The sequence below is a fragment of the Camelus bactrianus genome, chromosome 3 (genome assembly GCF_048773025.1).
Source record: "Camelus bactrianus isolate YW-2024 breed Bactrian camel chromosome 3, ASM4877302v1, whole genome shotgun sequence".
Classification (NCBI taxonomy): Eukaryota; Metazoa; Chordata; class Mammalia; order Artiodactyla; family Camelidae; genus Camelus; species Camelus bactrianus.
In genome coordinates this window covers 41,800,599-41,824,364 of record NC_133541.1, presented here as the reverse complement: position 1 = coordinate 41,824,364, position 23,766 = coordinate 41,800,599, and the positions used below count along the sequence as shown (strand labels likewise).

The window sequence follows — 23,766 nt, the reverse complement described above, 5'->3', positions numbered from 1 at the left end:
AACTGTTTCCTAGACCAGTCCCTACAATGTAATGTTAGCATCCAGTCCATCACTATACCAGCTTACAAGGAAATTCTCAGCAGTTTGTTTAGCTCCAACAAGCGAAAGGGGTTGGGCTTTCTGTTCAGGCCCCATCCCTACACAATTGTGCCCATTCCTGCTCTTCTTGGGGGGCCCGCAAGTGTTAGGGACTGTTGGATGGCAGGTTATCTATAAGTAAATGTTCAGTGAGAGAGTCCCCACTCTAGAAGGCCTGGGCCAACAGATCCCATTCCCCCCTCTCCAGCCCTCCACCTCACCTGCTTGAAGGACACCTCCTTCGGCCCCTCCTTCCCATCTAGTGAGTTACTCCTCTGACGACCTTCTTCCTCCTTCTCCATCTCAGTCTTGTGAAGTCTTTTGGATTAGAGAAATCAGCTCTTTTTGCTGCCTATGACTATTACTGGTGTTCATTAGACTGTGGATTCTTTGAAGCTTTGTGCTTTATTGAAGGCTGGAGAGAGGAAAATGGCCTATGTGGAGCAAGTTGGGGGAATAAAAGGGAGGCAGGAATTGCACAGAAAACAGAATAATACTTTGAAATGTAACTCCATCATATGCCCTATAAATCAGAATCTTTCACTCTGACTAAATAATTTAAACAGTATTATTTTGGCAGTTTAATTAGAGTAGTGGCTCGAGATCTGATACATCAGTGGTTAAGGGACTGGGAAAGTAGCTTTTATCATGGTCTAAAACTCTCCTACCAAAACAGTTAGAAAACATCAAGGGAAGTCATGTATAATCTGTGACATACCAGCTCCTTGAATGAAAGTAGTAGACTTTTCTCTAGAGTTGTTCCGTATACTGCCATTCAACTGTACTAGATAGTGAGTTTGGCTGGATATTTTCCATTTAAATTGGTACAATTTATCTCTCAAATGATAATGTCTGATTTTGATTGAATGTTCATTCTTTGCCAGATTCTGTGCTCTAAACTTTACACATACATATTATCTCAAATCGTTCTCAAAACAACTCTGAGTTTATTTTATCTTGGTAGGTTGTGGAATTGCCATTCTGCACATAAGAAAATTGAACTTTAATTTTGTCCAGGGTCACACAGCTAGTCAGTGGTGGGATTCAAACCCAGGGTTTCTGCTCCTACCCCCTTATTATACCTTCACTATAGAAACAGTCCACAGGAAAACTAGAGTCCAGGCTGACTCTGGCAAGATCCTGGCATCACCACAGCGAGTCTTGAGTCTGAACTCAGCTTCAGAACCCTGGGTGCATCAGATCAGAGACTGTGCTGAGATACCACCCTGGACTTAGAAAGAGCCTCTACAGTAGACAGATCTTTGAGGAACTGAGACTAAAATCCCTCTTTTGTGTTTATGTGCATGTGTGTATTGGTGTTTTAAGCAACAAGGTGCAGCTGATTCCATCCTTTTTTTTTTCCTTTAAAACATTTTAATTTTTTATTTTTGATAGGTAGTATATTCAGATGAGTCAAAATCCAAACAATATAAGGTCTTCCTTCCACCCCCTTCAGCCCAGTTTGTGCCCCTTCCCTTCCCAATGGATATTTTTTCAGAGTTCCTTTTATGCTCGTAAATAGATGTAAATTTATATGCTTACTCCTTTCATCCTCTTCTGTGTAAAAGGTGGTTGGTTGAGAATTCTGTACTTGGCTTTTTTCACATAGACATTTATCTTAGGTAGCTTTCCGTGTTAGCACACAGAGAGCTTTCTCATTCTTATTTACAATGGCATAATATTTCCTAGTAATAGATGTATCTTTGTTTACTAACCAGTCCCTTTTTAATAGACATTTGTCTTATTTCCAGTCTTTTACTGACTGATGCGATGAGTAAGTTTGAATGTATGTCATTGTGCATATGTGCATGTATCTTTATAGGAGAAGTTTCTAGAAATAGGATGGCTGGGTTAAAAATATGCATTTATAATTTTTTTTTAACTGATAATGCCAACTTGTTCTCACTAAGGATTATACTCATTTGTACTCCCACCAGCAATGTGTGAGTTTCCCATAGTCCTTCCAACCAGAGTGAACACATTTTTGGATTTTGGCCCAACTGATTGATTAAAATGTTTGGACTTTGGCCTATCCAATGTAATAAAATATTGTAGATTTCTTACTATAATTAAAGTTAAACAGCTTTTAATATGTATAAGAGCCATTTGTATTTCCTTTTCTGTAAAATTTGCACATTTTTTTCTTGGCTTACAGGTCATTTTCTTTTCAATTTCTAGGAGCTCTTTATATATATATGAGAGAGAGTAACACTTGTCTGTATTATGAACTGAACATTTTTTTTCTGTTTGTGATTCGGCTTTTTCTTTTTTTCCCTTGATTTTCATATGATTAAATTTGTTAGTCTTCTCTTATGTCTTATAGATTTTAAGCCAAAGTTTAAAAGACTTTTCTACTCCAAGGTTATAAAAGTGTTCTCCCCACTGTTGTCATCTAATACTTTCATGGCTCTTTTAAAAATTTTATTTAATTGTCTTGTCTACTTGGCGTTTATCTTGGTTTGTAGTATACTTTTTGGATCCAACTTTTTTTTTTTCAGGTGGCTATCTAGTTGTACCACACCATTTACTCAATAACTAATTATGTCTAGTGGCTTGAGATGCCACTTTTATCATACACCATGTCATTTTTTTGCCATGGGAGGTACAGTCCATACCTGATATATGTTGTTGCCATAAAAGGGAAATAGATTCTCCTATGAAAGTTCTTAGAATCATTTACTCCTTTTGTATCTCGTACAGGCTGTCAGCCTTTTTCAGTGAAGTAAGCATTGTCCTTATGATGGAAATTCTTACATGTTTGCAACTGTATCAGGGTTTAATGTGGTTCACTAATGCATGTACCCTCAGTAAGTTTGTTGTTTTGCCAGTTATTCCTATTTAATTTTTAGCATTTTTAAAATATTGTATCACTAGAAAGTTGGCTTTATTTGTATCTGTAGATCATAAACACATTTCTTTTTTGTTTTACTGGGGAACACAGGATAAGATCCAGTAAATCCTGTGGAAGATGGCCTTCAGTGATTTTACATCAAGGACCGTGCGTCTTTATGATAATTGGATCAAAGATGCTGGTAAGTAAACAAATTTCCTAATGGTGGCTCATCCTTCCTTTTTCTATTAGGGTCTTCTTTTTTTTGTTTTTTCCCTTGGGTTTTCAACTTATGCAATGATACAGATTGCATATAGATTTCCTTAGGGGCCATCCTTCTCTGAAAGTTTACAGTAGGTCTTATAAATTCATTATTTAATTTAAAAACTATTTTGGAGGTTTTGTTCTAATGGTTTTTATTTATTTTTAAAAATACTGATATTTTAATTTCTTTTCAAAGTAGAGGTGTACCCATGCTACCTGAACTCTTATGATTTAAACTTGGGAACCAAGTAGTTTGGATACATTTTTTAGGAATAGACTTGTTTGGAAGAACAGATCCCTTGCTTTCTAACTCTTGCTATTCATTATCAAATGCAGGAACCCAAGAAGGTCAGATAATCAGTGTCCTAAATCAAGAGCCAAATAGATTCAGATGATGATGGGCACCTATATAGTGTTAGAGGTACAAAATGTTTTAAAGTGAACTGCTTCTAAATTCCCCTTCTGCTTTTACTCATGGGTCTACTCTTAACTTTTTCTTAGGAATAATTACATTGAAAAGCTCAGTAATAATAGATCAGAAAAATAAATGACAAAAGGGTGGAGGTGAGTAGGGAGAGAGGAGAGTCCTGCAGGGAGGGTGAGGGAAGAAGCAGGCTATGCTCCCTTTCTGAGACGATGCTAATTTGAAGTTTTGGGTGAGGAGGGAGGGTGTGTAATGACAAGACCTAGATTTAAGTTTATCATCTGTGAGTCTCAGGTTCTTTGTTAGCAATGGTAAGAATGATATCACCGACTACCAGATAATATGCATGAAAATGCTCTTTTATTTTGGAAGTGTGCCAACACAGTGGTAGTGGTGGTTGTTCTAGATGATTGATAGAGCATTTCCATTTTCAAACAGGGCCCTGGAGATTGAACCCAGGACCTCGTGCATGCTAAGCAATCTCTCTACCACTGACCTATTACCCTCCCTCACGCCACCTTCAAATGCTTTTAATGTAGCAAATCACTTTTTAAAAAAGTTTCTTCACATTTTTTCCTCCCTGTCAGGGTCTAGAAGGGTCAAAGTGTTCTGTGGTTAAGATTTACAACTTTATGAGAACACTATTAAGTGTAACAGGAAAGGTTTTTGCTTCTGCTTAGTGTGATATTGATCTCTGAGAGCCATTAAATCTCTGGCCATCTTAGTCCAGTTTTACTTTGCTTACCCTGCAAAGGTCTGAGCCCAGGATCAAGTGCCAAGAATTTCAAGTGTATTCTTGGCTTTGGCCCTAATCCTGAGTAGCCTTTGGGAAACCTACTGATACTCATTGGTTTTCTGATAGCAAGAAAAGTAGGGGTCATGCATAGTTCTTTCATGTGGAAAATTCCACAGCTACAGAATTATAAAAATGGTTTAATTAATACTTAAGCCAAAAGAGGATTTATTGTGATTCTGAGGTATGAAATGTCAATTTTTGAAATAATGCTACAATGTTTTTAGTGTTAAAAAAGCAGCTTTTCTAGTATTTGGATAGTAATAATGATGACTTTTCAGACTTAGTTGTGATCTTTGTGCAAGAAGACGGAGTCTGAGTAAGATTGCTGCCACTTTGAACCTTTAATACTTTACAAAGTCCCAGAGGAACATGTTTGCTTTTCCTTCCAGCTTCTGCATCGTCTTGGTGCTTGGAATTTTAAAGGGTGTACTCTCTGAGCTAGTACATGCCACTTAAGAGAACACCCTCGTACAAGCAGCGGATGGAAAAGTTCATTAATATTCTATATATGTGGCCCTTGTACTCCCCTGTACTCTCTTCCTGGAACTCTCTTAGAAAAGAATGATCAGGCTAGTGATAAGTCAGAACTTGGATGATCACTGAGATATGGACTGTCAGGCAGCCTGCCTGCCCATCCTCTGCTTTCCTCTCGGCTCTGCTCGCAACACTGCCACCCAACTTGGATGCTAAAGGGAAGGTACAGGAAGTTCTCCCATCCTCAACAGTCTCTTGTCTCTAGGGAATTCAGTGCTCGCTTCACCCCTGAACCTTTTGTAATTTGTGGGATCACAGACTGAGGCAGACAACTTTAAATGTTGTTGAGCAGTCCTTTCTACAGCCCCTTTGTCAAGTCAGCACCCACAGCCGACTTGCGACTTGCAGACATCCCATTGTAGGGTGCCCCCTGCCTCACAGGGGAGTGGGCTCCCTATTCAGAGAGGTATCACTGCTGCCGAGAGAGAAGGCAGGAAACATGAACAGTCCTCAGAGTCACAGACATCATGTTAAAGACTTTAAATTTGATTTGCTCAGTAGGGAGAGCTAATTTAAGCAGAGGGATAATCTGAGCAAAGCTGTACTTCTAGAAAGTGAATTTGACGCTTGCGTAGAAGACAGGATGCAGCAGATTGGATCAGGAAGCAGGGAATCCACAGAAAAGATTGCAGAGCACTGAGCGAGGGACACTGAGGCCCTCAGCGTAAGTGAAGGAAACACTGAACCCTCGGTTCATAACACGAAGGGTTCATCATGGTCACCTTGGCAGCTTTTTTCAAAATATGTTTGCCTGGGACCCATACCCTAGGATTCTGATTTGGCTGGATCAGGGTCTTTTTTTTCACCCCCGTTTGATTTTTAAACATTCCCAAGGTGATTCTGCTGTGCTGACAGAATTGAGATCTGCTGAGGTAATAGTAGATAGCTTACTGAGCACTTAGATTGTGCCAGGCTCTTTACATGTAATCAGTCACTAAATCCTTTACAAGATGAATGCTGTTTCATGCCCAAATCACAGATGAGGAAACAGAGCACAGAGAAGTTAAGTCATTGGCCCCAGGTCACATAATGAGTCAGTGAACCAGGATCAGAGTGCCACTGGCACACTCCAGAGCTTTGCTGAAATAGGATTAAAAAGCTTGGTGTTTTGTTCTGCTATTTCTTTGAAAATAACATGAAATTTAATTAACCAGCTTTTCCCAAAAGATAAGATTTTTTAAAAGTCTATAGAACTTGAAAGTCACACTCAGGGTCTTAAAAAAAAAAAAAAAGTGTGCTTAAAATGTTAAATTACAGGAAAAAGTGATTTATTTAAAATTATTTTCTTCTGCTTCCTGAGCCAGCCCAGCATGCTTTTCCTGGCTTTTTTTTTTCCTACTGCCAGTGGAAGAACAGAAAGATAATGTCATTTGATATCTACCCCCAACCCCGCCCCTGCTGAGCCAATAAAAGAGTAAAATAAAGTATCTCTAATTCAGGAATTCCTTTACTGACAAAAGGGAAAAAAACTAGCTTTCAATCATACCTGTGATGTCTATTAATAAGAGAACCATTTAAAATTTCTTATAAAGAGAAAGAAAAAAATCATCTGTATTGTCACCATCCAAAGGTGATAATGTTACCATCCTTCTAGAAGTCGTCTTTTGGTACTGGTTTTAAGTCCTTACTTCATTGGAGATAAAAACTAGACATTTTAATATGGCTTATGATATTCATATATCTAAGGTTTGGACTACCCACTGTTGGAAGAAATCGATCAAAGTTTGATCAGTTCTAATTCTATCCCTTGGTCCCCAGTTTTGTGGGAACTTTTCTTCACTGAGATTTCCCTGGTGAGTTACGGGCCTGTGGCTAGGGCTCCTTGTGACCTTTTTAATTGTACTTGGCACCCATATATCCTGGGAAACTTGTTAAAAATAAGAAGGGGTACTAATAGAAGCAATAAAAGACCTGGGTGATGTGTACCTGGGGGGGTTGATTTCAGAGCTTTTCCTGATTTAAAACTGTGACGATCTTGATAGAAATTTTTTTTCAAATTTTGAGAATTTTGTGTTCATATGAACATCAGCAAACTTTTGCTGAGTTTCCTTTTTGTGCATGAAACTTTACTGAAAGTGTTCCTGCTGAGAGCATCAATCCGGAGACACTTCTCAGCCCACATTTTCCTTTACCTCTCTGCCACATTTGATACCTTGACTCTTTTCAGAAGTTCACCCCTCCCCTGGTTCCAAGATTCCTTACTTTTGCGGTTTTCCTTCTACCTCTTTGGCTGCTCCTTCCCAGTCTTCTCTAGTTTCCTCTTCTACCACTCCTCCTTTGAATGTTGAGTCCTCAAGATTCTGACTTCGGTCACTTACTCTCCTTGCTCTGCCCACTTTTCCTAAGCTAGATTCACTCCTTTTTTGGGTTCATCTTTTATGTGATGACAACCTCCAAAGCTGCATCTCTGGCCCAGATCTCTCTCCTAATTCCAGATCCATATATCCAGGTACCTTTGGGGGTCTCCCTATGAATGTTTTACAGGCACCCCAGGTGTAAGATGTTCTCTAACATAAGCCATCTCTCCCTGACCAATCTGGTTCCTTACCTTGTATTCCTAATCTCAGTGAGAGCAGAGTTATCTAAACAAAACAAAACAAAACAAAAACTCAGTGTTTTCCTTCACCTCCACCTGTCTCTCATTCCCCATACTTGACTGTTTATACAATGTTGTATTTTCTGCCTCCTTACTAGATCTCAAAGTGATCTGATCCTGTTGCTCTTCTCCTATCATTGCTTAATTTTGATGGTTTCATTTATACATTTATTTTAGCAAAGAGGGCTATCTTTCCTAAAGTGTGTTCCACAGAGCGTTAGTTCCACAAGGTGTTAAATGGTATTCTACCAAAAAAAAAAAAAAAAAAAAAAAAATCAGGGCTCCATGGCCAAGGAAGTTTGAGGAATGCTGCATACCACCATCCTCATCTTAGCAATTCACAACAAACACGATGCACTAAGAAATCCTGCAAAAAAGCACCTTGTTTAACTTAGCATTCCTAGTAGCCTTTCCCCACTTTTTGTGGAAAGACTTTAAATATCTTTCTTACATTGCATATTTTGGAACATGCTTAGATAGGATACAAGATAAGGAACAAACTCATTTTTCTCCCAAGTATTCTGTCTCCTTTTCTCTCCCTACTTGTTTATGGGACTTTCTTTATCATATTTTAAATTTCTAAATATTTTGGGGTCCATCTTAGAGCTGACTTTGAGCTTATTTAATATTTTGAGATAGGGCATCTGTCAGTATTTTTGAGGGAAGTCCATTTCAGTATGGAATAAATCATCATTAATAGTTGCAGCCATACCCAAGATCATTTAGGAATCAAATGTGAGCTTTCCAGCAATAAAATTGAGGCCAAGTGAGTTATCAATCATGGAGTCTATTGAAGAAATTTTTGCATTGGGTAAGAAGCCAGATTTTAAAGGATATTTGAGTGTTTTTCAGTAATTGGTTATATCATTAGCAATGAGCAAGGGCTATATTGCCCACTCTTCTTTTCCAGTTAACAAGGGTGATGGTATATAGCAACCTAAGGTTAGTCAAGACTCAGTTTTGAGTTAGATGCACCTAGAAACTTGTCCATACTTCCTTTCCTTTGTACTATTCTGGCTTCATGCGACAATTTAGGAAAATTGCACCTGAACTTCTTAAGGTTATAGAATTAATCACATTTCCTCTTGAGTTGCAATTTTTAATTGGTCTAATTCTCCTGGCTTGGAACTAGCAGTGACCGTGGGAATTTCTTTTTAACACAGTTGTGAGGCTATTATGTTTTTTTTGTTTGTTTTTGTTTTTTTGCTTAAAATGTCAGGTTGGTTTGCCCACACTTTAGATACTTAAATGATGCTAATGTCCCTTTCAATTCTATGACACAGTATATATGGAAATGTCCCACTTTTCCTGGGGGAAGAAGAAAGTTAAGAAATAGCAAACCTGGACATATTTTTATATATAAGAGAATGTCTGGATGGAGAACCTTGACATATTACTTATGGTTGTAGATGGATGGTAAAACTTTGCTCGATGTCTTCTCTTCTTTAGATCCACTCTGTAGCCTGCGCTGGGCCCTGGAGAATGACCAGTAGACTATATCCATGGGCTTGCTCCCCTGCCTTCTGGTTTCTGGTTGGGTTCAGCCAATGGAGAGCCCCACTGAATTAGAGAGAGGGAGGAGGTGGGGCTGGGATATTGATTCCCCTGGCTCCTTACTACCAGGATTGGCTTGTGCTGGCTAAATCCCTCAACCGAAGGTCACAGCTCCTTACCTGGGGGGCTTCTTCGCATAACTCTCTACTGGGTTCTGGTAACCACTACCTCCGTTTGCTCCTTGAAGCCCAGGGTTACTCCTTCCAGCCCCATCACTATCCCTGGTGATTTCCCTTTACACTTCCTGAAGATTGGGGTGATCACTGACCAGACAGTTCTCTGTCAACATTACCTTCTAGGTGCTCACTTAAATGCTGGCTGCTGTCATTTACCACTCCACTAAATGGATGTGCACTTACATCTTGTCTTCCCCTTAGATCCAAGAGTTGAAGACTGGCTCTTCATGTCCTCGCCTCTGCCACACACCGTCATCCTGGGGCTCTATGTCTATTTTGTCACTTCTCTGGGACCAAAGCTCATGGAGAATCGGAAGCCCTTTGAACTCAAGAAAGTGATGATAACGTACAATTTTCTCATAGTACTCTTTTCTGTGTATATGTGTTATGAGGCAAGTGTCTTCAGTATTCCTCATGGGAGAATTCTGCCTGAGTCTTTGTGTTTAACTGTCATGATGTTTCTTGTTATGACTGCAAGGGTAACTCTCCAAGATTCAAGGGGTTTCAGAAACTTAGCTCACTAGAACCGATATTTGCCAAAAAATTGTGATGTATAGACCAGATATTTAGTATGGCCTACCTCATGGGTAGTGAGAAAAATTAACATTAAGTTTAGGGACTTGCACATAGTTTATCATAAAAGACAACTGAGTGAATCCATAAATGTTGGTTTTAAGGAAACTCAGTTGTAGAAATTAAGTAACTCACTCAAAGTAGTGTAGCTGGTAGGTGGAGGACTAATGTTTGAATCCAGGTCTGTCTGATACCAGAGCTCATCTGAGTTTGTAATGAGTTGTCATCATCATGGGAGGAACCTTTTGTTTCTGCTTGCCCTGATGAGCTGTAAGACAGTGGACTGTTTTGGTTTGGTTTAGCTGGGCTTTGGGGGGACAGGGAACTTAGACTCATACAAAGCAGCAGGTGAGGGAAGCTGTCCCTTACTTGCCAGTAAGAGAGATGGAGCTCTTCCATGACCCAAAAGCAGACTCAAGAATTCTTTCTCTCCCATTCTGCTGATAACAGGTCTCAGCCACCCTCTCTTACCTCCTTTCCTGGGAGTCCTTGCTGCTTTTCCAGTGCTGGCCAGCTTCCTCATCCTCTGCTCCTTACTTTCCTCCTCTGCCACACAGCCTGTGCTTCCTCCCACACACCTGGGACTCAGGAGGGCCTAGCCTGACCCCTCTGGCTTCTCTGAACATTTCGGGCCTCTGCACGTGCATCCTTCCAACCTGATTCCTGCCACAGATAGATCTACCTGATCGGATCACCTTAAATCTGCTCTGGCCTCATTTCTCACAGGCCTCTCTGAAGTCCAGACTTACCTTGCTGCCTTCTACTTTATTTCCAAAATTAATTCACAGGTCATCTTACTGTCCTTTCTGGAGCATAAGCAACTGAAAGAGAAGAAGTAATAGAGTAGAGATGAGGAGCAGCAAAAGTACATGCTTTTAGCAGGTCATCAGAGATAGAATATAACCTACTATAGGACAGTGCTAAGAAAAGGCCTGAAAGCCAGGAGACCAGGGACTAGTTAGTCCCAGTTATACTACTAACTACCTAATTTTGAGCTAGTCTCTTAACGTCACTAGGTCTCAGTTCTCTCATTTTATAGAATCAAGATTGAACAAAGGTGTCTCTCAGGTCCCTTTATACTCTGTGATTGTGTCATTTAATGTAATGTCCCCAAATAAATTTCTCAGGAGGGAATCCAATTATAACCAGTAAGTTTTGGTTCCTATTTTAGTAATTACAACAAAAGATTTGAAAATATCTGAATCTGAGAGTTTCTATCTCCCATTAACCACTAATACTGGAGTTACTTATATGCCAGTTTTGGGGGTTATTACCTGCAAAATATAAATTATTACTCTTCCTTTGTGAAAGCCTGAAGTAGAGACACATATGTCAAAAGCTCCACAGACTTTTGGAATGTTCTTAAACTTAGTATCTGGAGAGCATGAAGTTCCACTTTCTGTTTAAGCAGAGATTTTTGACAGCTGAGCAGCGTGTCACCTCCAGGACATGTCAGAACACATGGTTTATTGGGTGGAACATGACTGCATTTGGTATACAGAGTGTATACCTCCACTAGGAACGCTGGGGCAAATACAGACAAGGCAAAAGGGAGTGCATCAGACTACCAGAACCCACTTGCCTTATTGTGTACTGATGGTCTGAAGGTGCTAGATACTTGGCACCTGTCAGACACTAATGAAGAGAGAGCAGTGAAGACCCCACAGAAGCCACCACATCACACAGCTTCTCCTGTTTAGCACGGCGCTTGTTTGGGGGGTAGGGCAAAGTGGGGGATCGGTCATCCCAGGCTGAGTAAATGGACTTAGAGTGTTACTTGCATCAGTCAGAAGTGAGTCCAAGTGCAAGAGAATATGAAGACACTCACTGACAGATCAGGATTTTGTAAAACAGAATTAACTACTTCTGTCCCACATTCCCTTGTTCCTTTGAGACAATTAATAGACTTGTTTCTGTAAGATATTTTTCTCACCCAGGAGATGTGTCTTACACTTTCCTGAATCTTAATTTTCAAGATTTCATAGCTTACAAAGTTAACAGTGTGATTAAATTCTATTAAAAATCAAGTTAGGAGCTAATATCAAAAAAGGATAGTGTGTTTTTAAATACCGTAGTCTAAATGGTTTTTCTTTCTCCCTTGTTTCTTTTCTTTTCACCATTAAAATCTCATTCTGATAATGCCTGACAAGCTTTTGCCTTTAGGAGTTAATTTATCGTGAAGTTGTCATTTCAGCTTTAATAGTAATTAAAAATTGAAACTTGAAATGTACTTCAGTGGCAGGACATGATATAATCATTATGCTGAAAGAGAAGACGTTCTAGGGAAGATGTTGGCACCTGTGAAAATAGAATGGCAGAGAACTGGTCATATCGTCAGAACCCTAAATTAAGCCAACCATTTAATATATACATTAATTTTAAAGTAGAGTCCTTAGCTTTACATTTTCAGATAGTCTTTGCAAAGGAGACCTTCCCACTATCAAACTGAAAGAATGTCAATATACTCTTTGAATTATGGTTCAGACTTATCAATAATGGGCCTTTTCTTCTCATCACTAGTCTAAGGTCACTTTGTGGGTGTGTTGGAATTAAGGCTTGCCAGACTGCACTCTATTGTTAATATTTTCATCTCTTACTTGTCATGGGGATCTAAAGGAAAACCAACATGTGAGTCTTGTGTTTGGTCAATCTTGATTTAAAAGCCATAGACAACCACTTCACATTCCATCCACTAGCCAAGACAGGAAAAACCCAGTTGTTGTGGTCATCGGAAGAGTACATTGAGAAAGTTGATTTGCCCATTTGTGTATTGACTAACTGCAAAGATTGGAAATCATCAGAAAAGACTGAATTCAGACTCAGTCACCTCCTTCAGAGTACACAAACATAGGCGCAGACACATATAGATATACACAAGGTAGATTACCTACCAGTATTTGCTGTTTAAACAAAACATCCCTAGTGTTTTATTCTCCATTGTATTAGAATAGTCATTCCAAGAACCAGCCATTTTAGTCAGAACACAGTTTATATAAATATGACTTTACGATTCAGAAAATTCTTGATGCTTTGATATCAAGCGAGTTCCTGGTTTGTAACTGTTCTCGCCCACTTTTCCTTCTGCACTGACTGCTGACTCAGCGGGTCATAATTTCCTTTGTTGTAGCTGTTGAGAAAATGCTTCCTTCTTTAACATGCGTGTGCTCTCTTGCAGTTTGTGATGTCTGGCTGGGGCACAGGTTATTCATTACGATGTGAAATTGTTGACTATTCACGATCACCTACAGCATTGAGGGTAAGTTTCTCTTTGGAAAAACTTGTAACTCAAAATCAATGTTAAACCTTTGGGGGCTCTATTTGTAAACACTGAATGTGAAATCAGAATGAGTAAATGACTCAGTTATTAGGTTGTACGTGTTAAGAAAAAAGCTAAAACATTATAAGAAAAAATCAAAGGTGTATAGTTTTCTGTAAAATGAAGGCTAGTGCTTTTCTTTTTGAATTTCTTGGATTTAAAAGTAAGTTTATATCTGGTTCCTCAGAAGATTAAAAACAGGACTACCGTGTGATCCAGGAATTCCACTTCTGGATATGTACTTAAAGAATTGAAAGCCGAGACTCAAAGAGATATTTGTACACCTATGTTGGTAGCATTCTTCACATTAGCCAAAAGATGGAAGCAACCCATGTCCATTATTAGACAAATGAATAAATAAACTGTAGAATATACATACAACAGAATATTATTCAGTCCTAACAAGGAAGGAAATTTTGACACCTGCTACAACATGATGAACCTTGAGGACATTATGCTAAGTGAAATAATCTAGGCACAAAGGGACAAACAAATACTGTATGATTCTGTTGTATGAGGTCCATAGAGTAGTCACATCCAGAGAACAGGAAGTAAAATGGTAGTTGTCAGGGGCTGGATTCCCAGATGGGGACTTATTGTTTAATGGGTACAGAGTGTCAGTCCTGTAAGCGGAAAAGAGTTCTTTGGATGGGATGGTGGTGATGGTTGCACAAGAATGTGAATGTACTTTACGCCACCAAACTGTCTGCTTAAAAATGGTTATGATGGTAAATTTTATGTAATGTGAATTTTGCCAAAATTAGAAAAAATAAAGTTTTCTTCTATGTTAAAAAAAATAAAATTCATATCTCTGTGTGTTTCTGCAGATGGCACGCACCTGCTGGCTTTATTACATCTCCAAATTTATTGAGCTATTAGATACTGTGAGTATGTAGTCACCATATTTGATAAATGTTTGATGTTTCAATGAAAGCAATAAACTGAGTGTTCAGTTGTCTGGTAACTTTGGTTATCTCTCTTTCTCAGGCAGACCTACTATTATCTTCTACTTTTTATTATCAGCAATTTTAGAGAATAGATAGGATGAAGTTATTTTTCAGTCTCTTGCAAACTCCAAAAGATTTTCTTATGTATCTACACATCTGGCTAAGATAAGAATGTAACTGTCACATACACTACAAAACTGTGCATCTTTATAAAGACTGATGACAGTTGTTTTGTGAAGTTCAGGAAGCAAGAAGCAGGGAATACCTTTCGTTCTCTGTATCAAAGTACTGTGTCATTCATACTCCTTTAAGAGAATAACTGCTTCAAAATTCATAAACTTACACTAGAATATTAAGTTACCCCTGGGTAATTTATCAATAATTTTGGTAATATCAAAACTGTTTCCAGCTGCTTTTCTGAAGTCCATGCTTCCTGGGTCTTCTCCCTTCCTGTGCATCAACTCTGACTTTGAGTGACGGGGCCCTGGGAGAAGCAAGTGCCACAAATTAGGATCCAGGATGAGAGGAGAAAGCTCTGCACCTTTGTTTCCAGAAACAAAGGAAAGTTGGATATCCGTTGTATCTTTGTGGCATGTGGATCTTAGTTGTCTGGAATCAGTTCTGGATGTAAGACTGATAAGTGTGTTCTCTCTTCAGAATATATACAACTACATTTCTTGTAGCAAATCTCAACGTGCTTTACCTTCTCAGCTGGCTGCACAAAATGTTAGAATTAGAAAGGAGAATTTATTGAGTATAGAATCCCAAGGTTCCCAAACTTTAGCATTCATTAGAATCACCAGGAGAACTTGTTAAAAACACATGTGCCTGCACCCCACCCTCAGAATTTCTGATTCAGTAGGTCTCGGGTGGGGCTCAAGAATTTGCATTTCTGTCAAGTTCTCAAGTGATGTTATTGCTGTTGACTTTAAGAGCCCCTGCTGTGGTCCAGTGGTTTTCAATCCTGTGGTACTGTAGACTTAATAGCATTAGAAAACAAAAACCTGCGTCCCACCCACAGAGATTTGGAGTCAGAGAGTCTAGACTTAGAGATCATGCGTGGCTATTTAAAAAACCAACAAGAGCGGGTGGGTATGTATGCTCAGTGGTAGAGTGCAGGAGGTCCTGGGTTCAATCCCCAGTCCCTCCATTAAAAGCTAACAAACAAACAAACAAAAAACCTTCTCAGACATTGTAATATGCAGACAGGGTTGAGAACCACTGATCTAGCTCAGAGCACTCAATCTGAAAAAAAAAAAAATGGAAGCCAGAAAGTTACAAGACTCACCCAGAGGAATGCCGCTACTGACTGGGACTGGGACCCCAAATTGCTGGTTTATGGCTTTTTCTGTTGGACCACATTGCCTTCCTCCATGTGCATAAGCAAATGCATTTTCGCTTCATGGTTTCTGCTTTGCATGTTCTCAGTGCCAGGTTCCATAAGGAAACTGTTGCTGCCTATATGTCCTCTGAACCACGTTTCTCAGATACTCTTATGAATACTTTTGTTTCTGCTACTCTGTTTAGTCCCCTATTTAGAAGTCTGACTCATCACTGATCTTCTGAATTTTGAATATTTTTGAACATTTAATTCTGCTTTTGAATATTTTTTGGGGAAAAAAAAAGAATTTCCCCCTCACAGCCTTCCTATCCTACATCTTTGTTTGTTCATAGAGTTTCTGTAAACCACTGGGTTTCAACCTGGTTGGTGCTTTGGTTGCCCTTCTCATTTTTCCTAAGCAGCTTTGCTTTCTTTTCCATCCTGTTTCCCCTATTAACTCTTCAAGTATGTCCTTCTTCATCTTTCTTTAGTAATAATTGGCTAACTTTTGACTTGCTTCAAGTTCTCTTTCAGTTTGCTTGATCCCTTATCTGGATTAGTAGGATATGTTAAGGAGCAACGTAGAATTCCAGTCCTAGGACTTAAACATCTCTGCTTTCCCATATATGTCAAAATTCACAGAATTTTTTTACCAGTAACATTTTTTCAGTAATTTTTGGTCATATTCTTCACTTTGTACCTTTGATTTTAAGTCTACATAATATTTTTTTAACCCGTTGATTGGTTCTTCCTTGACTAAGCATCATACCTAAGTTCTCTCCTACTAATTCGCTTTTGAGCTGCCCCTTAAAGAATCAGCAGCTTCTGTAAGCCTTCTATAAGCCAATTCTTTCAAAGCACATTACAACATGAAATAGTTTTCACTTTGTAACACTAGATAAATTATTGCATGGTTTTATATGAACTTGATTTTCTTTAAATTATTTCAGATCTTTTTTGTTCTACGTAAGAAAAATAGTCAAGTGACTTTCCTGCATGTCTTCCATCATACCATCATGCCATGGACCTGGTGGTTTGGAGTCAAATTTGCTGCAGGTAGCCAAGGGAGAGTTGGGATCATGTGTTATAAATGATAATATTTCTGTATGCTGTAAGCATAAATTCTGTTCTTAACTGTGATTTAAAAGAATCTCAAAACGTCAAAGAATTACTTTAATCAAACTTCTGACTTTCATTAATTATCTGAGACATAAACATAGTACTCCAAACTAGATCCCTCCCCCACCCCACACTCTTAAATGTGCATGAACTTTGGGTATAGGCTTCTACACATATCCTTTAGTTGTTTTGATTGGATTTTATTATTTTCCTATAGAGTAGTAGTAAATTTCTTTCAATAAATAAATAATAAACAAATAAAAATGTAAAAACCTTGGGTTTATAGGAATATAGTTAGATAACTATTCCTCGTATGTTTCCAGGAAGTTACAGTATTTATCTCAAGTTCTGGGTCTTCTTTGTTTCCAAATTTCCAAAAACTGATACACATCCCATCTCCATAACAACTTGATTTTCTTTATATTATTTATTTACTTTAAAGAAGATGGGTCAGATTGAGGTTGTTCCCCCCTCACCAAGCACTTTCCCATATTAAAGGATGTCTTGATACTGTGTTTTAGGTCAAATGTAGTTTAACTCAAAAGCTTGGCAAGAAGGGTCTTTAATTAGTTTTGGTTTTATGCTTCTGAACATCTAGAATATGAGATAACAAGCAGGTAAGTAATCTTACCCTATCCATAAAGTTTAAATAAGGGATATCCTCAAGGATATATTGTTATCTTATTAGCAAAGGTTAGTTGGGGCATTTATTTGTGCCAGTTTCTTACGTTTAAGAAGGCTTCGCGTAGGCCTGCAACCCATACTAGGCAATGAATGCTTGGACATTTCTGTGAATAGCTCACATCAATCAGGCATTCTGACTTTGCAAGACAAAGAGAAGAGAAACCACAACTGAGAAACTCCTGCTTGAGTTTTAGACTCCCTACGCATGGAGGGAAAATCTGCATGTCTCTGTGTATGCGGGGACATGGATAAGCCAGAACCTCAGGGAGCCAAAATGGCTGTCCCTACCATGGCCTAAGGACGTAGGATTTTCCAGTATGTGAGGTATCTCCTTGCCCTAAATTGGCATTTATCTGTGGAGAATTTTTTAAAGTAAATGTAGCTGTTTTTCTTATAATGTACATATGTTAATTTAAAAATTGAACTCACATTATAACAGGATAGTCCCATTTGTATCCATTTCACAGATCAAAGGTAGTTATATTATTTAATCTCCATTTTTTTACTTATCTTTACTTTCTATGTTTTTTTTCTCTCACTTGCATATTGTGCCTCTCAAGTTCTTCCAACAGTGATGTTCTTTGACACCTTATTTCTGTTGGTGAAAATTAGAAGATACCTAAACATCCAATAATAGAATAGTTGTGACGTCTTGTGTGTATAATTGTGAAATGCAAATGCTATTGAGAGGCATTTAACTCATCTTCTGTTAAGCAGCCTGACTCCTAAATTTTCAGAGATAGATGCCTATTCTGACTATTCTGTTTTTAAAGTATGCTAGACAAGGTGCTTTCACATCCTTATAATTTATTTATTCAGATTTCTTTCATAAGACCAGAATATTCTATTATAACACTGAAAAATAAAAATAAATAAAATATCTATAGGAAGATAATAGCCATAAATACAGTGATTTATAAATAACTGAGACAAAAGTGGTCTCCCTCTCCTTCTTTATCCATCTCTGTATTTTCTAATTTTTCTAGTTTGACTATCTGTTAGTTCTACAATGGGAAAAATAAATTTTGTTTGAAGAATAGAGTTGAGCATTTTTCTGATTTCTATCTTTGAGTACATTGTTAGTCTGGCTTCCATTTCAAAAACAAGCGATGTTTTCAGTGATGAACATTTAAACATATACTATGCCTCAAGTTTTCAGTGTTACCATGTTCATGGACATAAAGCACTTTGCAATGGGTTCATTGTCTACATCTTGATCCCCCTTCTGCTTTAGAAATTGCAAATAGTAGAAAATTATGTTTTCTTCTCTCTCATGTGTTCCATAAGTTGGCACTTCTATTCAGTCTCATGTGGACGCTAGTAAACACTTGTACACCTGATGTCTGTTCAGTGACAAGCACAACAACAAGACTTGAGTATTTCCAGAAGTGTGGTGTGGCATTGGCTTTCATTCCTAGAATGAAACTGTCCAGTTTAAACTGTCCTTTTAGAAACTTGAGCACAGCTGATCTCTATCTGGTATTTAATTTCCTGTTTGCCTATTGTCTTCCTCTCTGGGATAATAGCAAGCCAGATTTTCTTTTGAATATGATGAAAATATTTTTGTGGCAGGTTTTTATATTAATTATGTATGTATTCCCTTCCAGAGATACGGAGAATTGTGATAATTACACAGGTGGTTCCTTTATTTTTTCCAAACCAAAGGAGTAAAATGTGATGGTACTAATTATAATTCATTCTGAGGTGTTTGCTTTTCAGAACTGTTATAAAGAAGAAAGTAAGCTTAGAAAATACTTTATTAGAAAATCCTTCCAAAGAAGATATGAAAAGCATTACTTATTAAAATGTGATTGTTCTGTGAATAAACATTAAAATAACTAAGAAAATATTCATTATTAAGGCAGGAGGGTATAGCTAAGTGGTAGAGTGCGTGCTTAGCATGCACAGGGTCATGGGCTCAATCCCCAGAACCTCCATTAAAATAAATAAATAAATCTAATTACCTCCGCCCCTAAAAAAAATTTAAATATGAAAAAATTAGAAATAAGTATCATTACTAGAGAAAATAAGTAAGTTAATTTTATTTGATAGCTTATTTTGATCAGTAAGCCTTACTAAACACTCTTAGCTACATTAGTGCTTTCTTAAATTCCTGTTCATAAGACCTTATTTTAGAATATTTAAATGGTGAGACTTTCTGAGTGGAAAATAGAACTCTTCTACCAAAAATGGGAGAAGTGTCTTAGTGAGAAAGGCTCTATCTGATGTAGTTCATTATCAAGCGTGAAATAGATTTCCTGTGTGTATGTAATTGTGAGACAGCAATGGACTTGAGGTGTTTGGCTTGTCCCCATGTTAAGCAGTTTGATTCCTAAACTATCAGAAATAGACAACTTTTCTATTTTTAAATTACCCTAGAAAAGGTGTTTTCACACCACACTTACTTATTCAAGTTTCTTTTGGGAAATAAGACAAATCCAAATGTAAATAATAGGCTGGGAAGTTGTTAATAAGCTTCATTAATTCAGTTTTTTCTGACTTGAAATTTGTGATAATTAACAGATTAGCTGAAATGTGAATTTACTCTATTCAGGGGAGGCAAGTTTATGAAGCGCAGTATAGCATAAATGAGACTTTAGGGGAATAGTTAAACTACTTAAAAGTAATTATTTAAATTAGGTTCTTTTAAGGGGGTACTTTAGCAGTGGTAGTATTTAGAAGTATCTAGCATTGCTGCAATTATGAACGGTTTTTTAAAAATAACTATTTCTACTATGAAGCAGTTTTTATGACATTTCTTCTTAGACTATATTCAAAGTAATAAGTTTGTATTTTGCTTTAAGCTTTCTATAACTCAGTGTTCATGAATTCAGTCCTTCCTCTAACATAAGCAGGCACATTTGTGAGGTTTTGCTTTATTTCTAAAATTAAAGAATTCTAGAATAAAGAAAACAGAATATTTTAGAGAAAAATTTAAATTCCAGGTCGACATTACTAAGCTGAATGAGGCTACACTAAAGAATGAAGATTCTTCTAGACTGTGCATCTTAGGGAAGAGCCTTGTTTTTTTTCCTCCACTGTCAACTAATTCATTAGTTGATGAACAGCCAGTGGTTTTACTGCCAAAATTTTGTGGCACTAAAAATATTTATTGAAAATTATGGAGAGTGCAAAAATTGAATTTGATTCCACATAATGACATGTAGAAAAATATTCTTGTGGCTTTATTTATAATAATCCCAGTTGGAAACAACTCAAATGTCTTTTAATAGGAGAATGGGCAAATACGTTATTATGCATTCATATCATGTAATACTACACAGCAGTAAAATAGCAATCTACTAACACACACACCAAGACAGATGAATCTTAAACACAGTATGTTTATGGAAAGGAGGTAGCCACAAGGAATACATCTTGTGTAATTCTCTTTATATGAAGTTTTATAACAAGCAAAACTAATAGTTGATGATGGAAGTCAGAATAAAAGTTCCATTGGGAGGGGCATATTGTTGGAGAGGGCACATGGGAACCTATTGTAGTGTCAGAAATGTTCTGTATCTTGAATTTGGTGGTGGTTACATAGGTGTCTGGTTATATAGAAATAATCATCAAGTTATACACTTAAGATTAACGTACTTCGTGTGCTTTAGATATGTTAATCATCACTAAAATGAATTTAATTACTATTATTTAGCAGTATATTATATTTAAAAGGTAATTCAATTTGTTAAAGTAAATCTAAATCATAAGATCATCTTAAGGTTAAGCTATAACAGAACAAAGACTTGCTAAATTTATTTTTTAAGATTTGTATTTTATATTTTAGTAAATGAATGTATTATCCAGCTCTGTCTAATTTGATGGCTGTTTAACAAGAGTGATATTTCATATATATATTTTTCTTCCTGCTAAAATTAAAGAAATTATACTAAAACCTGAGTTTAGATTAAAATACATCTCATTTTAAGGAGCAGTGCCCCCATTTTACCACCTTTTTTTTTTTCCAGGTGGTTTGGGAACATTCCATGCCTTTCTGAATACAGCTGTACATGTAGTTATGTATTCCTACTATGGACTGTGTGCGCTGGGACCAGCCTACCAGAAATATCTGTGGTGGAAAAAATATTTGACATCATTACAGCTTGTGAGTAACGAATTTTCTTTAAAACCAGATATGAAACTAAACTGGAGTCACTTGTCTTCCTTATCAATGAGGATACTAACTAAATAAAATACAAGGTTTACAAAACATAGTGATATAAAGTGTCTGGCCCCACATGGCAGGCTGTCATCACCTTTTCTGTATTATGTGAAGTTTGTCAAGAACTTTATTGAAATAAAAGCACATTTAGTAACCAGGAGGCTCAGTCAATTAAGCCAGCATGTGTTTCTTTATACCATTTTATACTATTTTATGCATTTATATAAAATAAATATATTTATGGTCAAAATAATCTCAAAGTTATGTAAACCTCAACAGGCATAATATTAAATTAGAAGTTAGAAATTCCATATTCTAGAGCTAAATGACCCTGAGGGAACGTAACTTTGAGGGACTTAGGAGCCTTCCTGTAGGGCTGCCTATCTAGTAATAACAATTATAAGCCTGTTTTTGTACCAAATAGTAAAAGTACTGTGGGGATTAAAGGTGTAGAGTGGTAGTGTCATATATATACTGAAAGAGTTGAAAACACCCTAAACTACCAACTATAAAGAAGTGGCTAAATATGTTATTTTAATTTCTATTTTGGAATATTACAAAGTCATGAAAATTATTTACGATTTCTCTCTAAGTGTCTTTTTCTGATAACATCAGTTTAAATACTGTCCTCAAGTAAACAGTGTTCAAAGGAGCAGAGGCACTCAATTTAGAGCTAATAATACTTTCCAAGCATGAATCCTAAAAATACATGGCATGCAATTTTTTTGAAGAGTAACCATGGGTTGGAGATGATGATTTGCTTTAAATTTTGCCTTCTGTTAAGATAAGAATTCTATGATTCTCGTATTTCCAGACTTACAGTCTGTAATAAATTAGTGTCATATTCTGCCAGCAATACTAAAGAGAAAGTATGGATTTAGGTGTAGATAGCCTGTTGAAGCTTAATTTCTATTAAAATTCTGTAACTTGTTAAATGAAATCCAGCATATTCATATGGTGTGTTCTCCCAGATGAGAGAGTGAGGTTTTAGTGTATCAGGATGTTAAATCAATATCATAGCATATCCTTGCAGGGTTGTTTATTGTATCCAAAAGTGACAACACCCTAAATAATCAACCATAAGGAAATGGTGAAATAAATTATTTAAATTCCTACTTTAAAATATTATGAAGTCATGGAAATATTTCACAATTCCTTTCTTTTTAATTTTTTTTTGTGATTGTAAAGTAATATATGCTCATTGTGGTGAAATGAGATAAGCAAAGAGAAAGAAAAGCAAACATAATTCTGCCACTGAGGGATAATCAGGGCTGATTTATTTCATTCACATTTGGATTTTCTCCTCTATGCATATGTGTGTATGCTTTTTGCATGATTTGTATTATATTGCATATAGAATTTTGTATTATGCTTTTTTCACTTAACATATTCTTAAATGTTGTAAAAACTTTTTCATAATGTGAGAAAATACTTACATAAAAAAAGGATAGATGTTTGTTCATTATTATTTCAAACATTTTGATTGTACACAAACATACCTGCAGAGAATGTTGAAGATATTGCTTAGGTTTCCTAAGATTTCCTCATCTGCAAAAATGAGAGGAATAGTTGTAGTCACTGCACAGGAATGTCCTAAACATGCCTTAAGATAATGCAAGGAAAGCTGATGATGATGATAATAGAAACTAGGTGAAAATCTTAACTATGGTTATAACAGAATGGATTGTGGGTAATTGTAATTTATTTTTAGGTATAGATTTTTACTTTTCTAAAGTTTCTACAGAACACATTGCCTTTTAATTATGAGAAAAAAGATGTCCAGAAAATCTGGACATGAGCCCAGAACGTGTCCCTCTTAAGACTGTGTAGAACATTCTGGATCACACAGCCCTTGGGCATCGCTAGGAGGGTCACCAATGCTCACTCACCCCTTGCAGATTCTCTGCTGCAGTTGGCAGATGGGACATAATTTTGTCTGTGACATATTTTTATCTAGAATAGGTGGCAGATATGAGGACTCAGAGATGCTTTGGCTCCTACAAAATTAACGGGTCTCTAATTAAAATGTTTTTATTTCTCCCCAAATAGAATATCTGGTCTATCAACAGGATAGAATGTTTGAAATCAAAACTGTCCTAGAAAATTAGGCCATAAAGGGGTGTGTGCATTTCATCAGTCAAAAACTCAAGTCAGAAACTGATGGTTTTCTGAGTTGGAAAGAGCTGCAGCGCTGCTCTGCTCAGGGACATTTACATAGCACCCCCTGGAGCTGTGCACTTTGTTGGGACTGAATACTAGTCTCAAATTCCCATCTGCATTTTTGACAGTGTTCCACCCACTATCACTCCCATGGAGGCTAGACTGAAAGATTAAATTCCCTGTCCAACAGTAGGCTAGATGTGGCTGGAGAGTGTTTAAACATAAGCAG

At 37.1% G+C, this 23,766-nt stretch overlaps 1 protein-coding gene across 2 annotated transcripts in view; it reads left to right on the top strand.

Moving 5' to 3' along the window:
* Positions 1 to 23,766, top strand: part of ELOVL7 (ELOVL fatty acid elongase 7) — a 70,493-nt gene that overhangs the window by 43,919 nt on the left and 2,808 nt on the right. The window contains exons 2-7 of one of the 2 annotated variants that reach the window (XM_074358716.1): positions 3,020 to 3,110; positions 9,454 to 9,644; positions 13,001 to 13,081; positions 13,969 to 14,025; positions 16,360 to 16,465; positions 21,184 to 21,320. In XM_074358716.1, the coding sequence (XP_074214817.1) occupies positions 3,047 to 3,110; positions 9,454 to 9,644; positions 13,001 to 13,081; positions 13,969 to 14,025; positions 16,360 to 16,465; positions 21,184 to 21,320 (636 nt within the window). In that variant the 5' untranslated portion in view covers positions 3,020 to 3,046. The remainder of the gene's footprint in view (positions 1 to 3,019; positions 3,111 to 9,453; positions 9,645 to 13,000; positions 13,082 to 13,968; positions 14,026 to 16,359; positions 16,466 to 21,183; positions 21,321 to 23,766) is intronic. The other variant, XM_074358717.1, reaches the window with a different exon arrangement.